At 48.6% G+C, this 13,815-nt stretch overlaps 2 protein-coding genes across 2 annotated transcripts; both read right to left on the bottom strand.

The window, feature by feature from the left end:
* Window positions 1-728: 728 nt before the first annotated feature.
* LOC310817388 (ferritin, heavy subunit) lies at window positions 729-4,722 on the bottom strand. The gene is made up of 5 exons (XM_083687952.1): window positions 4,616-4,722; window positions 3,125-3,228; window positions 2,441-2,587; window positions 1,863-1,988; window positions 729-884 (listed from the first exon to the last, which is right to left on the bottom strand). Exons 2-5 carry the CDS (start codon window positions 3,224-3,226, stop codon window positions 735-737), a joined length of 525 nt encoding a protein of 174 aa, XP_083544078.1. The 5' UTR covers window positions 3,227-3,228; window positions 4,616-4,722; the 3' UTR covers window positions 729-734.
* Window positions 4,723-7,362: 2,640 nt separating this feature from the next.
* Window positions 7,363-13,567, bottom strand: LOC310817119 (receptor-type tyrosine-protein phosphatase H-like; the record flags this gene model as incomplete). Its single annotated transcript, XM_083687556.1, has 11 exons — window positions 7,363-8,479; window positions 8,758-8,893; window positions 9,164-9,321; window positions 10,430-10,552; window positions 11,003-11,140; window positions 11,538-11,614; window positions 11,878-11,968; window positions 12,632-12,713; window positions 12,814-12,956; window positions 13,102-13,284; window positions 13,526-13,567. The coding sequence occupies 11 exons, from the start codon at window positions 13,565-13,567 to the stop codon at window positions 8,330-8,332; spliced, it is 1,323 nt and encodes a 440-aa protein (XP_083543682.1). The 3' UTR covers window positions 7,363-8,329.
* Between the last annotated feature and the right edge of the window lie 248 nt (window positions 13,568-13,815).

Here is a 13,815-nt window from a genome sequence, read left to right on the forward strand (position 1 = left end):
TTGTAATGCTACTGTTAGCATGGTTTAGCCTCTGTACTGTAGAGAGAAGAGGTACAAGGCTGCTGTTCCAGACCTAGATTAAACCTAGCTCTGCTGGACCTAGATAAACCTAGCCCTGCTGGACCTAGATTAAACCTAGCTCTGCTGGACCTAGATTAAACCTAGCCCTGCTGGACCTAGATTAAACCTAGCTCTGCTGGACTAAAGCACACTGTCAATAGAACATCTAGGAGCTTCATCTGGGTACGGGAAACCAGCTCATAGGAAACGACTGATTGTAACGGAGGTGTGTGTGTGTAACGGAGGTCTGTGTGTGTGTGTGTAACGGAGGTGTGTGTGTGTGTGTGTGTGTAACGGAGGTCTGTGTGTGTGTGTGTGTGTAACGGAGGTCTGTGTGTGTGTGTGTGTGTGTGTAACGGAGGTGTGTGTGTTCACAGTGAGAGGGGGGTTCCGCCCTGCACAACCCTCCTCTCCTGTGGAACGTGTTCTGTGGGTCTTAGGGGCTGTGTCCCAATAGGCTACCATGGCGTCTTCTCCTTGTCTCCTTCCCTCCGCGACCGCTGACCTGGCAGGACGTGATTGGAGGACGCGGTATGCTGTGGTTTCACCCTATCAATGGCCAGGAAGGAGAGGAGAGGAGGAGAGGTGGCCATGGTGAAGTATTAAGATTTAGCCAGACGGGGGTATCTTGGTTCTGTGGGGCTTACAGGCTGTTACAGGGTCTTACAGGCTGTTTACAAGGTGTGTTTGTCAAACAGGTATTCTCCCATGTTGCCGTGCGGCTCGGAGGAAGTGAGGCGTGTCAGGCTTCCCACGTAGTCACCCAGCTTCTTAATGGTGTCATGGCTGTCGGACAGGAAGTGCTGCTCCAGGAAGTCACACAGCTGAAACAGAGTGTTTTGTCATTTGTTTTGGAAGGGTTTGACAATCAGACTCTTTAGATTTTAACTTTCAATTCAAGATGATATGGAATTGGAACGTCCAGGATCCGTGTCTGGGGTGGTCCAGTGGTCTAGCACCATGGCCTGGGGTGGTCCAGTGGTCTAGCACCATGGCCTGGGGTGGTCCAGTGGTCTAGCACCATGGCCTGGGGTGGTCCCGCGGTCTAGCACCACGGCCTGGGGTGGTCCAGTGGTCTAGCACCATGGCCTGGGGTGGTCCAGTGGTCTAGCACCATGGCCTGGGGTGGTCCAGTGGTCTAGCACCATGGCCTGGGGTGGTACAGTGGTACCACAGCCTACAGTGCTCACATATGCCCATGTCGGCATGGGTTTGAATCCAGCCCATACTCTGCTGACATCCCCTCTCCTCCTTACTCCTCTCTCTCTCTCTACCTCCCCTCTACCTCTATATCTCTCTACCTCCCCTCTACATCTCTCTACCTCCCCTCTACATCTCTCTACCTCCCCTCTACCTCTCTCTACCTCTACATCTCTCTACCTCCCCTCTACCTCTCTCTACCTCTACATCTCTCTACCTCCCCTCTACCTCTACATCTCTCTACATCTCTCTACATCTCTCTACCTCTACATCTCTCTACATCTCTCTACATCTCTCTACATCTCTCTACCTCCCCTCTACATCTCTCTACCTCCCCTCTACATCTCTCTACCTCTACATCTCTCTACCTCCCCTCTACCTCTCTCTACCTCTACATCTCTCTACATCTCTCTACATCTCTCTACATCTCTCTACATCTCTCTACCTCTACATCTCTCTACCTCCCCTCTACATCTCTCTACCTCTACATCTCTCTACCTCTACATCTCTCTACCTCTACATCTCTCTACCTCTACATCTCTCTACATCTCTCTACCTCTACCTGGTATAAACCAGCAAGACCTACAACAGCAGGGCCTTACATGGGGGTCGGTGTGGGTGCTGGCTGTACGGTGCACCTCCAGGAGAGACGTGTTCAGGGTCTTCTGATAGTCCAGGGAGAAGGAGATGGCATCCAGACCCCCCTTCCAGTCCACCCTACTGGGTTTCTATAGGGGGAAGGGGGAGGAGGGGAGAGAGAAAGAGAGAGAGAAAGAGAGAGAGAGAGAAACTGGGTTAACATAACTGCATAGGTGAGATGGTGATGGCTGCCCTTCTCTGTTCCACATGCCTTCAACAGCTGACTGGAGAACAGCAGCAGTAGTGAACATGAGGAAGTGAACAGCAACACAGACTGATCACTGATTGACACTACGATGTCCCAGACTTGGCTGGCTCAAATACGCTCTAGTATTTCCCAATGTCCTGTCCAGCACTGTTACAGCTGTCGTAGAGAGACTAGGTATCAGGGGAGGCAGAAATCGGAGAACGGGCCCATTGTAATGCATGGAATCAAAACATGTGTTTGATACCATTCCTCATTCCATTCCTTGCATTACACTGAGCCCCGTCCTCTGACTCCTACCTCCTCCAGCCTCGCCCGCCCTAGCCGGTGACTTACAGCGACAGCCTGGAGCAGGACCAGTCCTCCCCTCATGTTCTGGTAGTCCAGCAGCCTCTCAGCCTGGTCCCTCTCCTTCAGGGAGCGCTGCAGGAAGAAGCTGGAGAAGGAGGGCAGAGCCACGTCGTCACGGTCGAAGTACATCCCCTGAGAGGCCCGAGAACACAGGACACATCTCAGATACGGGCTTTAAACACTGCAGACCCAAACCCTACGGTACTGTGCTGGCTCGGACAAATCTACACACTGGTCAATTAACATCAACACTAACAAGCAACAAGGGAAAGATCTACTTTTAGAATCAAGACTGCAGGAGAAAAGAGAGAAGAGAAGAGAAGAGTCTAAAGTGTGGTATAGTAGATGAGAGGGTGAGACGGGTGAGAGGTGATGTGTCGATAAGAGAGAGACAGGTCATACCAGGGCTAGGTAGGTGTAGGAGAGAGAGAGAGAGGGAGAGAGAGGTCATACCAGGGCTAGGTAGGTGTAGGAGAGAGAGAGAGACAGGTCATACCAGGGCTAGGTAGGTGTAGGAGAGAGAGAGAGACAGGTCATACCAGGGCTAGGTAGGTGTAGGAGAGAGAGAGACAGGTCATACCAGGGCTAGGTAGGTGTAGGAGAGAGAGAGAGAGAGAGAGAGAGAGAGAGAGAGAGAGAGAGAGAGAGAGAGAGAGAGAGAGATCATACCAGGGCTAGGTAGGTGTAGGAGGCAGTCAGTTTGATGTTGGCCAGCTTGTTGATGTCTGCCTCACTCTCCGGGTGGAAGTTGTGTTTAATCTGAGACTGCATCTCTGAAACAGAAACACACGTGAAGTTATCCAACAGACACAGCCACACAGACTAGTGGACAACAGACACAGCCATACAGACTAGTGGACAACAGACACAGCCATACAGACTAGTGGACAACAGACACAGCCACACAGACTAGTGGACAACAGACACAGCCACACAGACTAGTGGACAACAGACACAGCCACACAGACTAGTGGACAACAGACACAGCCACACAGACTAGTGGACAACAGACACAGCCATACAGACTAGTGGACAACAGACACAGCCATACAGACTAGTAGGCTACACCACGTCTGCATCTGTTAACTGTGTAACTGCTAGTAGGCTGTACCCGTCACCTAGAGAGCAGACACTGAATAACCAATACGAACCGTGACCCGCATCATTGCTACGAACTGCATTTATACTCAGAAAACGATCTAGAATAGGACTCCGGAAGTCTACCTGATGTACAGCAGTAGTAGAGGTCGTAGTAGTATAGTGGTAGTAGTAATAGTAGTATAGTGGTAGTAGTAATAGTGGTAATAGTAGTAGTAATAGTAGTATAGTGGTAGTCTCTCCTGCTGCCAGACAGGCTGCTTCTCTCGCTGACAACCAGCAGCTCCGGGGTTTACAACCGTGTCAGGTGTCAATCACGACACTGGCTCTACTCCGGACCTTCGAACCGAGCTAGATATTAGTCCTGAACCGAGCTAGATATTAGTCCTGAACCGAGCTAGATATTAGTCCTGAACCGAGCTAGATATTAGTCCTGAACCGAGCTAGATATTAGTCCTGAACCGAGCTAGATATTACAGTCCTGAGTCTTTTTTACGCAAAAGCGCGTCAATTTAGTAGCAGAGTTCAAACTGAGTTAGCACGGCAGGCGGGTCGGACTAATCCCTGAACGACGTCGTTCCATGTTTATGTAAGGGTTAGCTACGGGTTAGCTCCGGGTTAGCTCCGGGTTAGCTCCGGGGGTAATAGAGAAGGTTTCGGGCTTTAATGCATCAGAATGACACACTAGGCACAGAATCATTATGACGGTGCAACTTGGACTGCATGTGTCTGACAGCAGGGTCGCTTGCCTGCCGAGTAGGAGCGACTGAACGTCCCATCACCAACCCCAACCCCAACCCTAACACTAACCCTAACCCCAACCCTAACCCTAACCCTAACCCCAACACTAACCCTAACCCTAACCCTAACCCTAACACTAACCCTAACCCCAACCCTAACCCTAACCCTAACCCCAACACTAACCCTAACCCTAACCCCAACACTAACCCTAACCGCGAGGCGGACAGAGGCCCAATAAACAACCACTCCTCGTTCATCATGTTGGTCCAGAGTCTCTCCGCTACTTGAATTCTGATAAAAGCGTCAAGCTTTGCTACTTACTGTTATTTCGCCCTTCGTGTCCCAACTACTCTCTTTCTTCCTCTCTGTCTCTCTGTCTGTCTTCCAGTTCTCTCTCTCGCTCTCTCTCTATATATATTCCCTCCTCCCCCTCCCTCCTCCCTCCTCCCCCCCCCTCCCTCCCCCTCCCCCTCCTCCCTCCTCCCTCCCTCCCCCTCCCCCTCCTCCCTCCTCCCTCCCTCCCCCTCCCCCTCCTCCCTCCCCCTCCTCCCCCTCCTCCTCCCCCTCCCCCCTCCTCTCTCTCTGTTTGTTTTGGTGTTCCTTCCTCGTTGATCATGTGACGTAAACACGCCCTCTAACTGTTACTCGTCTCCAGTATTCCTGAATCCCGATTACTGGGTTAGGGTCTCTATACTGGTGTTTAAATCCCTATTACTGGTCTCTATACTGGTGTTTAAATCCCTATTACTGGGTTAGGGTCTCTATACTGGTGTTTAAATCCCTATTACTGGGTTAGGGTCTCTATACTGGTGTTTAAATCCCTATTACTGGGTTAGGGTCTCTATACTGGTGTTTAAATCCCTATTACTGGTCTCTATACTGGTGTTTAAATCCCTATTACTGGTCTCTATACTGGTGTTTAAATCCCTATTACTGGGTTAGGGTCTCTATACTGGTGTTTAAATCCCTATTACTGGGTTAGGGTCTCTATACTGGTGTTTAAATCCCTATTACTGGTCTCTATACTGGTGTTTAAATCCCTATTACTGGGTTAGGGTCTCTATACTGGTGTTTAAATCCCTATTACTGGTCTCTATACTGGTGTTTAAATCCCTATTACTGGGTTAGGGTCTCTATACTGGTGTTTAAATCCCTATTACTGGGTTAGGGTCTCTATACTGGTGTTTAAATCCCTATTACTGGTCTCTATACTGGTGTTTAAATCCCTATTACTGGGTTAGGGTCTCTATACTGGTGTTTAAATCCCTATTACTGGGTTAGGGTCTCTATACTGGTGTTTAAATCCCTATTACTGGTCTCTATACTGGTGTTTAAATCCCTATTACTGGTCTCTATACTGGTATCTAAATCCCACACCTATTTACCAGGAGCCATTTCACAGTTGTTCTTTCAGCTGCGAGGTGTAAGTTAGCTAGTTAAGTTAGCTAATTAAGTTAGTTAGTTAATTTAGATCTGTGAAGTTGACATGGCTTATGCTCCTGCGGGTTGGTTAGCTGTCTTCCCCGACCGGCCGCTAGAGGTCACTGTTGGCTGTTGTTCAGCCTCCTACATCAAATTTAGCAGGCGGACGGGCCCAACATTGGGCCCAAATTCTGCTTTAATTTGATTATTAATTTGATTATTGTTTACTTTATCTCCTCGTCATGAGTAGTATGTTATTCTGAACTATGATCTGTAAAAAATATAAATATATATTTGTGAAAATATGCCGTCTTCTGAAAAACACAATTTTGAAGTGGGTCATAGTTTTTCTGCGTTACTTCCATAAGTGTTACACAGCGTTCAGCCAATCAGATTCCCCATGTTAGAAATTATTTTTTATAAAAACAGTTTATTATTGCTATAATAAAAATACATTACTGCAGTGTGCTAAATTTACTAATGTAATGGCCTGTTGATAAATGAGATGAATCAAGCATTAGTCCGATAGTACGTTGAATTAATACATGGAGAGGTTGAGCCAGGTCATCAAGAAAGATGTTGCAACACACGCTTACACAAAGAGCTATAGTGGAATAATACCAGGCTAGGGAGGACAGGCTAGGGAGGACATACCAGAGTAGGTGTCTTATCTCTTACAGGGTGCTGACTCCGCAGATGGGACGAATCGTGTGACCAGCCCGTGAACAACAAGGGATGCCAAGTCTAAACCACGGGTTTGGTTGGGTTCCTCCCCAACCAAATAGCCAATCACAATCATTTTGTTTACTGTAAATGCTTTGTTTGACTGTTTGAATGCATCCATTTTTGGAGGGTTGGTTACAGATTAACAGCTTGCTGACTGTGATTTTCTTCGCCAAAAGTGGTCGTTGTGCAAGCCTAGAATTTTGACATATAAATAAATAGCTAAAAGTAAGAAGTAGTTTGTCTTCTCCTTCAAATAAAGAACACGTTTTCACATCCACAATAAGGTTCAAATCAAAGTTATGTTTGCTGAACAAGGACCTGTTTGAATTGTTGGCTTCTTCTAGAAAGCACCAACACTTGGATTCGGACGGTGAAGGAGACACCAGTCAGAACAACAGCGACCTCTAGCGGCCGGTCGGGGAGTTAGCTCTATGGTGAGGACTGCTTCCAGTCAACAGAAAATCACAACTATTCTGACTGGAATAAAAATATATAGAGATTTATTGTTTGTGAATTATGAAATCCAAATTACAGTTCTTTGATTAGACTACCTATTTAAAAAATGTTTTACCTCATGGATGAATGTAATAAATGGAAATCCATTTTGCAGTGCGTTGTCATAACAACAGATTGAAACAAAAAGAAAGTACAGGCAGCATTGAAGTTGGCTTCTCCTCAGACCATGAACCATGATGATGAAACAGGACAGGTTGATGTGGAGTGTGAATGTAAAGTGCTCTGCATTCTCCTCAACAACCTTAAAGGGGCAATCTGGGATTCAAACAACAACAAACCTTTTTTGGGGGGATTAGCTGAGGGACGGGGCTGGAGAAATGTAACCACTCTCAAATTCATAGACGGAGTTATGGATGCAAGGACTGACCATCCATAAGGTAGGTGAACTAAGCTGATGAGGCATTTAGTTAGTAATAGTATTTAGTTAAAGTTATATTGTTCAAGAACCAATGGCTATATATTATTAATTTAAAATAGATGTACCAATCCCAGATTGCCCCTTTAATGATATCATACAGTACAGGTCAGTACAAGAATAAGATCATCTATGTACATGTGAATAGAAATTACAATCTCAGAGTCCACCTGTGGTTCTCGTGTCAAATACTCTCATGTACTGCACCTGTGCTGCTATGGTGATCTAGTTTGTCTGGTCCAATAGAGCCAATGGAATGGCCCCGGGAGTGTAAAACCCAAATCAAGCACACCTCCAGTACGTCCCAGTATTTGACAGATGTGCCACCCAGGTGTGACATGAAGGACAGGAGACATACGATAGCTGGCAGGGTCAAGCTCATTGGTGGGTATCTTGTCATTCTCCCAGGCTGTGGATAATAAACTACAGTATCAACTCAGATGCTGCGTCCCGTTTCTCAACCCTTCTCCTGAAGTGAGCCTCCCCCACGTGGAGGGGAATGGACTGGACTGGTGTAAGAGTCGTGTTTCAACCGATTCAATACCATACAAAACTTTATTTATACCCTTAGGGCAAACTGGACTATGTTTTTGTGGGGAAGTGCACAAGGGTATACTTTAGGACAAGAGGGGAGAAGTGGAACACAGTCGTGATGGTCCGTGAACTTTATAAGCCGGGCTCTTCTGCAATTAATGTTCTGCAATTAATGTGTGTGACAGTATGTGGAAGTCTGTGTGTCATCTAGGCTACTGGTTAGGTTGTGTGTCTGCTGTTGGATTCTACGCTTTTCACTCACACTAACCACTATGTTATTCTACCGCCAAAAGTCACCAGAATTGCTTGTTTAACAGATGAAGGGCATTATTTTCTCTGGGTAGAAAGGGGGGGCACAGCCCTCTTCAACCCCCTCACTACATTTTAGGCAGCACCCCCTTGCAGATCCTTCCCCCGTCCCTTCAGACGCTGGTGTTGGCGTGGAAGTCCCTGAGCGCCGCGGTGTTGGCGTAGATCATGTCAGCGTTCTCGTACAAGCTCTCCTGCAGCGGCGGCTTGGCGTTGGGCTCCAGAGAGTCCAGAATGCACTGGTGCAGGAAGACGTACTGGGACTGCAGGAAGAGAAGAAGAGACGGTTATTACATGCTTATTACAAGGTTATTACACTCCTGTGTCGCATGTCACTGACTCGTTATTCATGTATCAATAGAAACTAGGTTGACCTATCACAGGGCCAGATTCATCCTTATATCTATCCAATGTTTTCAGATGGACATGACTAGGGTTGTCTCCAGACAGGGGCCTTAGTCTCAACAGGGAGGTCAGCACATATCTGTGTGTGTGCGTGCGTGCGTGCGTGCGTGCGTGCGTGTGTGTGTGTGTGTGTTACCTCTGTCTGGACCATGAGTGGTCGACTCAGCCTCATCTTGTGGATGAAGGCAGCGATGCCCACGGCTCTCTCTCTCTCCAGCTGCTGCAGCATCATGTCCAGAGCCATGATGGTGCCTGTCCTGCCCACCCCAGCACTGAGGAACACACACACAACAATGTTACACACACACACACACACACGCACAGCAATGTTACACACACACACACACACACACACACACACACACACACACTCACACAGCAATGTTACACACACACACTCACACAGCAATGTTACACACACACACACACACATAGCAATGTTACACACACACACACACACACACACACACACACACACACACACACACACACACACACACTCACACACACACCCAGGACCTCTATGTGCTGCCTGACTGTACCTGCAGTGTACTAGGGTGGGCCCCCCCCCCTGGGTCTCGATGTGCTGCCTGACCAGCCCTCTGAACTGGAGGAGAGGCTGGGTTCCCTCGGGGACTCCGTGGTCGGGCCAAGCCGTGAAGTGGAAGTGCTTCACCACACGCTCCTCTACTGTGGCCATCTGGACACACACACACACACACACACACACACACACACACACACACACACACACACACACACACACACACTGATGTCAACACTTGTACAACATCAAGCAAACCAAAAACACATCAGAGACCCACCCCCATAATAATTGAAAAATCACACCTCCATAAGTGTCTAGTACACACATGGGAAAACTATAGTCGGCAAAGCCTCCTTCAACAGTAAAATATGTTTTAACATTGCATATTTCTGTGTCAATCCATATAATCCATATAGTTTTACTACATGTAGCTTTCCCCTGCTGTATAACAGATATCCAGTAGATGGCGCTGCTGGTATGCAGCCCCCTCAGGCCAAGCCTGAGGTCACCTAACTGTCCCTCAGGTGAAGTCACCTAACTGTCCCTCAGGTGAAGAAGTCACCTAACTGTCCCTCAGGTGAGGTAATCTAACTGTCCCTCAGGTGGAGAAGTCACCTAACTGTCCCTCAGGTGGAGAAGTCACCTAACTGTCCCTCAGGTGAGGTCACCTAACTGTCCCTCAGGTGGAGAAGTCACCTAACTGTCCCTCAGGTGGAGAAGTCACCTAACTGTCCCTCAGGTGAGGTCACCTAACTGTCCCTCAGGTGGAGAAGTCACCTAACTGTCCCTCAGGTGGAGAAGTCACCTAACTGTCCCTCAGGTGGAGAAGTCACCTAACTGTCCCTCAGGTGGAGAAGTTAGGTGCCTCTGCGCTGTCATAACTCATGTTGACCTGACAGTTAACGGCTAAAACATGAGAGGAAAAAAAGAGAAAAGTGGACGTTGAATGACAAGTTTTCAATAATTAATGGACTGAATTTGGTCACTAATGTTGGATCAAAGGTTGTATGTTTAATATGCCAGGCCAGGACTGCTGTATGTAAGGAATACAATATCAGTCTCCACCTTTCAAGCAAGCCTGCTAACTTATGCTACCAACCTCTCCTCAGGAAAGGCCAAGTAAAGCCACAACACTTGTCACGAACTTGCAAGTTCGAAAAAACATTTTTACACGACCGTCCAGTTCAAGAATCCACTACCAAGGCATCCACTACTAGTTCACAGAACCCGGTCCAGATGTGTGATTTAAAGGTGCACTTACATGTTTCACAGTAAACTCCCTCAGTGTCCAGTTGGGCAGTTTGTTCTCAGCCTTGACCGTGACCCGCAGGTCTCCATAGCGACAGGGTGTGTCGTCCAGAGGCCAGTACTGCTCACACTTGGCCTGTGGAACACACACACACACAGCCAATGAGAACACAGAGCATCACTAGAACACACACACACACAGCCAATGAGAACACAGAGCATCACTAGAACACACACACACACAGCCAATGAGAACACAGAGCACCACTGGAACACACACACAGCCAATGAGAACACAGAGCACCACTGGAGCTGTGATGTCATCGTCTCCACACTCAGCATGGTAAAGTCGCCACACCTGCGGTAATGTTCCACAAGGTTTAACAGACCAATCAAATACTGCTTCATTCATTCATTCGTATCCCATCACTATATTACACACACACCGTACAAAGCTAACACACACACACACACACACACACACACACACACACACTCACACACAGTACAAAGCTAACACACACACACACACACACACACACACTCACACACAGTACAAAGCTCACACACACTCACGCTGACTCACCCTCCCTCCTTCAGTACAGTTGGTAACCATGACCACGCCCTTTACCCTTTGCTCCCAGATCATCCTCCAGAAGTGGTTGACGGTGGAGGGGAGAGGACCCTGCGCTGCAATGTACTGTCTGCTGTTGCTGCCGTAACCCTGGAAACACCAACCAGAGCGTGATGACAACGCACATTCCACAGATACCCCGGTAACCATGACAACTCACATCTCACATCAACATCTATAGGCACCGTAAGATTCTATTACAACATAACATTCAAACATTTTAGGATTGTTATGTTAAGTGTGGAGCCATTGGAGTTTACTGGCAACTGTAAATAGTCATTTGGAAAACTGATGAAAGTTGACTTTTATTGTAATGATGCTTATCTGTAGATCATAAGTCCATCATAAGGATGTAAACTCCCAGCCAACCATCCCAGTGTTACAGTAAGTAGTGTGTGTGTGTGTGTGTGTGTGTGTGTGTGTGTGTGTGTGTGTGTGTGTGTGTGTGTGTGTGTGTGTGTGTGTGTGTGTGGTGTACTGGACTGACAGGCATGTAGCTGGCATTGATGTAGTCTGAGGTCACATCCTGGTTCAGTGTCGACAGCTTCACCCGGGACCAGTCATCTGGGGGGTTGCCACACACACACACACACACACACACACACACACACACACACACACACACACACACACACACACACACACACACACACACACACACACAGCATCACACACACACACACACACACACACACACACACACACACACACACACACACACACACACACTGTATCAGATATTACAATAAAAAGCAGTCAAGTCAATGTGGGGAAACAGCAGCCAGAGGGTTCTTCTTGAGCGTGTGTGAATTAGAGGGTTCTCTTACATGGTAGAATGTTGGTGAATCTGTTCTTAGGCACATTCTCCGGTAAAATGGCGGCTCTGCAAATCTGCTCTCTGCTGACTGGTCCTAAGTCCTGCAGAGAGAACACAACACTCACTCACTCTGGGCAAGACTCATGGCAATGATAGGCCTGGATAAAGCACATACAGATCTGGGACCAGGCTAAAACACACACAGATCTGGGACCAGGCTAAAACACACACAGATCAGGGACCAGGCTAAAACACATACAGATCTGGGACCCGGCTAAAGCACATACAGATCTGGGACCAGGCTAAAACACATACAGATCTGGGACCAGGCTAAAACACATACAGATCTGGGACCAAGCTAAAACACATACAGATCTGGGACCAGCAGTAAACTCATCAGAAAGGCTTTTAAAGAGATGCATAACAAGATGGAAGACAGGCCTGTAGGTCTGTATAGTACAGCAGATCCACTCTGATACAGAAGAAACATGGCCGCTCATGAAGAGACGGATACCAAGTTGAGAGAAAGGGGTTTGAACAGGGGTTCTCTCATATGGACACTACAAACCCTTATACCAAGAAGGCATCCTCATGGTACGAGGGCTACATCTGAGCTAAGAAGTCGAAGGGTAGCAGGGCTACCTCATCACGAGGACGTGATTCCAAATCACCTCCGCTACATAAGTCCATACATTTGAAGACAACGTCTCATTACCATGACAGAAGTGGAGCGTGGGGGCGGAGTCAGTCGGTCTCTGGCTCACCTCGTATTCCTGGCTGAACGCTCTGTTCTGGTCAGAACTCAGACGCTTGTAGTGGTCTGAGAACTTCCCCACTGGGACGGCCCTGGAACACACAGGACAAGATGCATGGAGGGGTTAGGGGTAGGAGCACAGTCTGAGAGAGGGGTACGGTCTGAGAGGGGTACGGTCAGAGAGAGGGGTACGGTCTGAGAGAGGTATGGTCTGAGAGGGGTACGGTCTGAGAGAGGTATGGTCTGAGAGGGGTACGGTCTGAGAGAGGGTCTGAGAGAGGTATGGTCTGAGAGGGGTACGGTCTGAGAGGGGTACGGTCTGAGAGGGGTACGGTCTGAGAGAGGGTCTGAGGGAGGGGTACTGTCTGAGAGGGGTACGGTCAGAGAGAGGGGTACGGTCTGAGGGAGGGGTACGGTCTGAGGGAGGGTCTGAGGGAGGGGTACGGTCTGAGGGAGGGGTACGGTCTGAGGGAGGGGTACGGTCTGAGAGGGGTACGGTCTGAGAGGGGTACGGTCTGAGGGAGGGGTACGGTCTGAGAGAGGGTCTGAGGGAGGGGTACGGTCTGAGAGGGGTACGGTCAGAGAGAGGGGTGCGGTCTGAGGGAGGGTCTGAGGGAGGGTCTCCCTCAGACCCTCCCTCAGACCGTACCCCTCCCTCATGTTCTGAGAGGGGTACGGTCAGAGAGAGGGTCTGAGGGAGGATCTGAGGGAGGGTCTGAGGGAGGGTCTGAGGGAGCGTCTGAGGGAGGGTCTGAGGGAGGGTCTGAGGGAGGGTCTGAGGGAGCGTCTGAGGGAGGGTCTGAGGGAGGGTCTGAGGGAGGGTCTGAGGGAGCGTCTGAGGGAGGGTCTGAGGGAGGGTCTGAGCAGCTGCACCGCCCTAGACCATAAGGCTCTACAGCCACACCCTGTTCTCTCTCCTTCCATCTGGGAAGCAGTACTGGTGCATCCAGACCCGCACCAACAAGTTCCAGAGCAGTTTCTACCCACAGGCTATGAGACCCTCAACTGAATGAAATGTATACTTACTTAAAGTTACTGCTGGATTGCTTGAATCCCATTAACCTGCTACGGGACAGGAAACAGAGGTGTTATTGATTATAGGTGGTTAGGGTTATTATTGATGGGTTTCCTGTCATCAATGATGTAATCCAGGCAGCACCAACCTGAGAATCTTTGGATTCCGACCCCAGAAGA

The sequence above is a fragment of the Argentina silus genome (genome assembly GCF_951799395.1).
Source record: "Argentina silus genome assembly, chromosome: 16".
Classification (NCBI taxonomy): domain Eukaryota; kingdom Metazoa; phylum Chordata; class Actinopteri; order Argentiniformes; family Argentinidae; genus Argentina; species Argentina silus.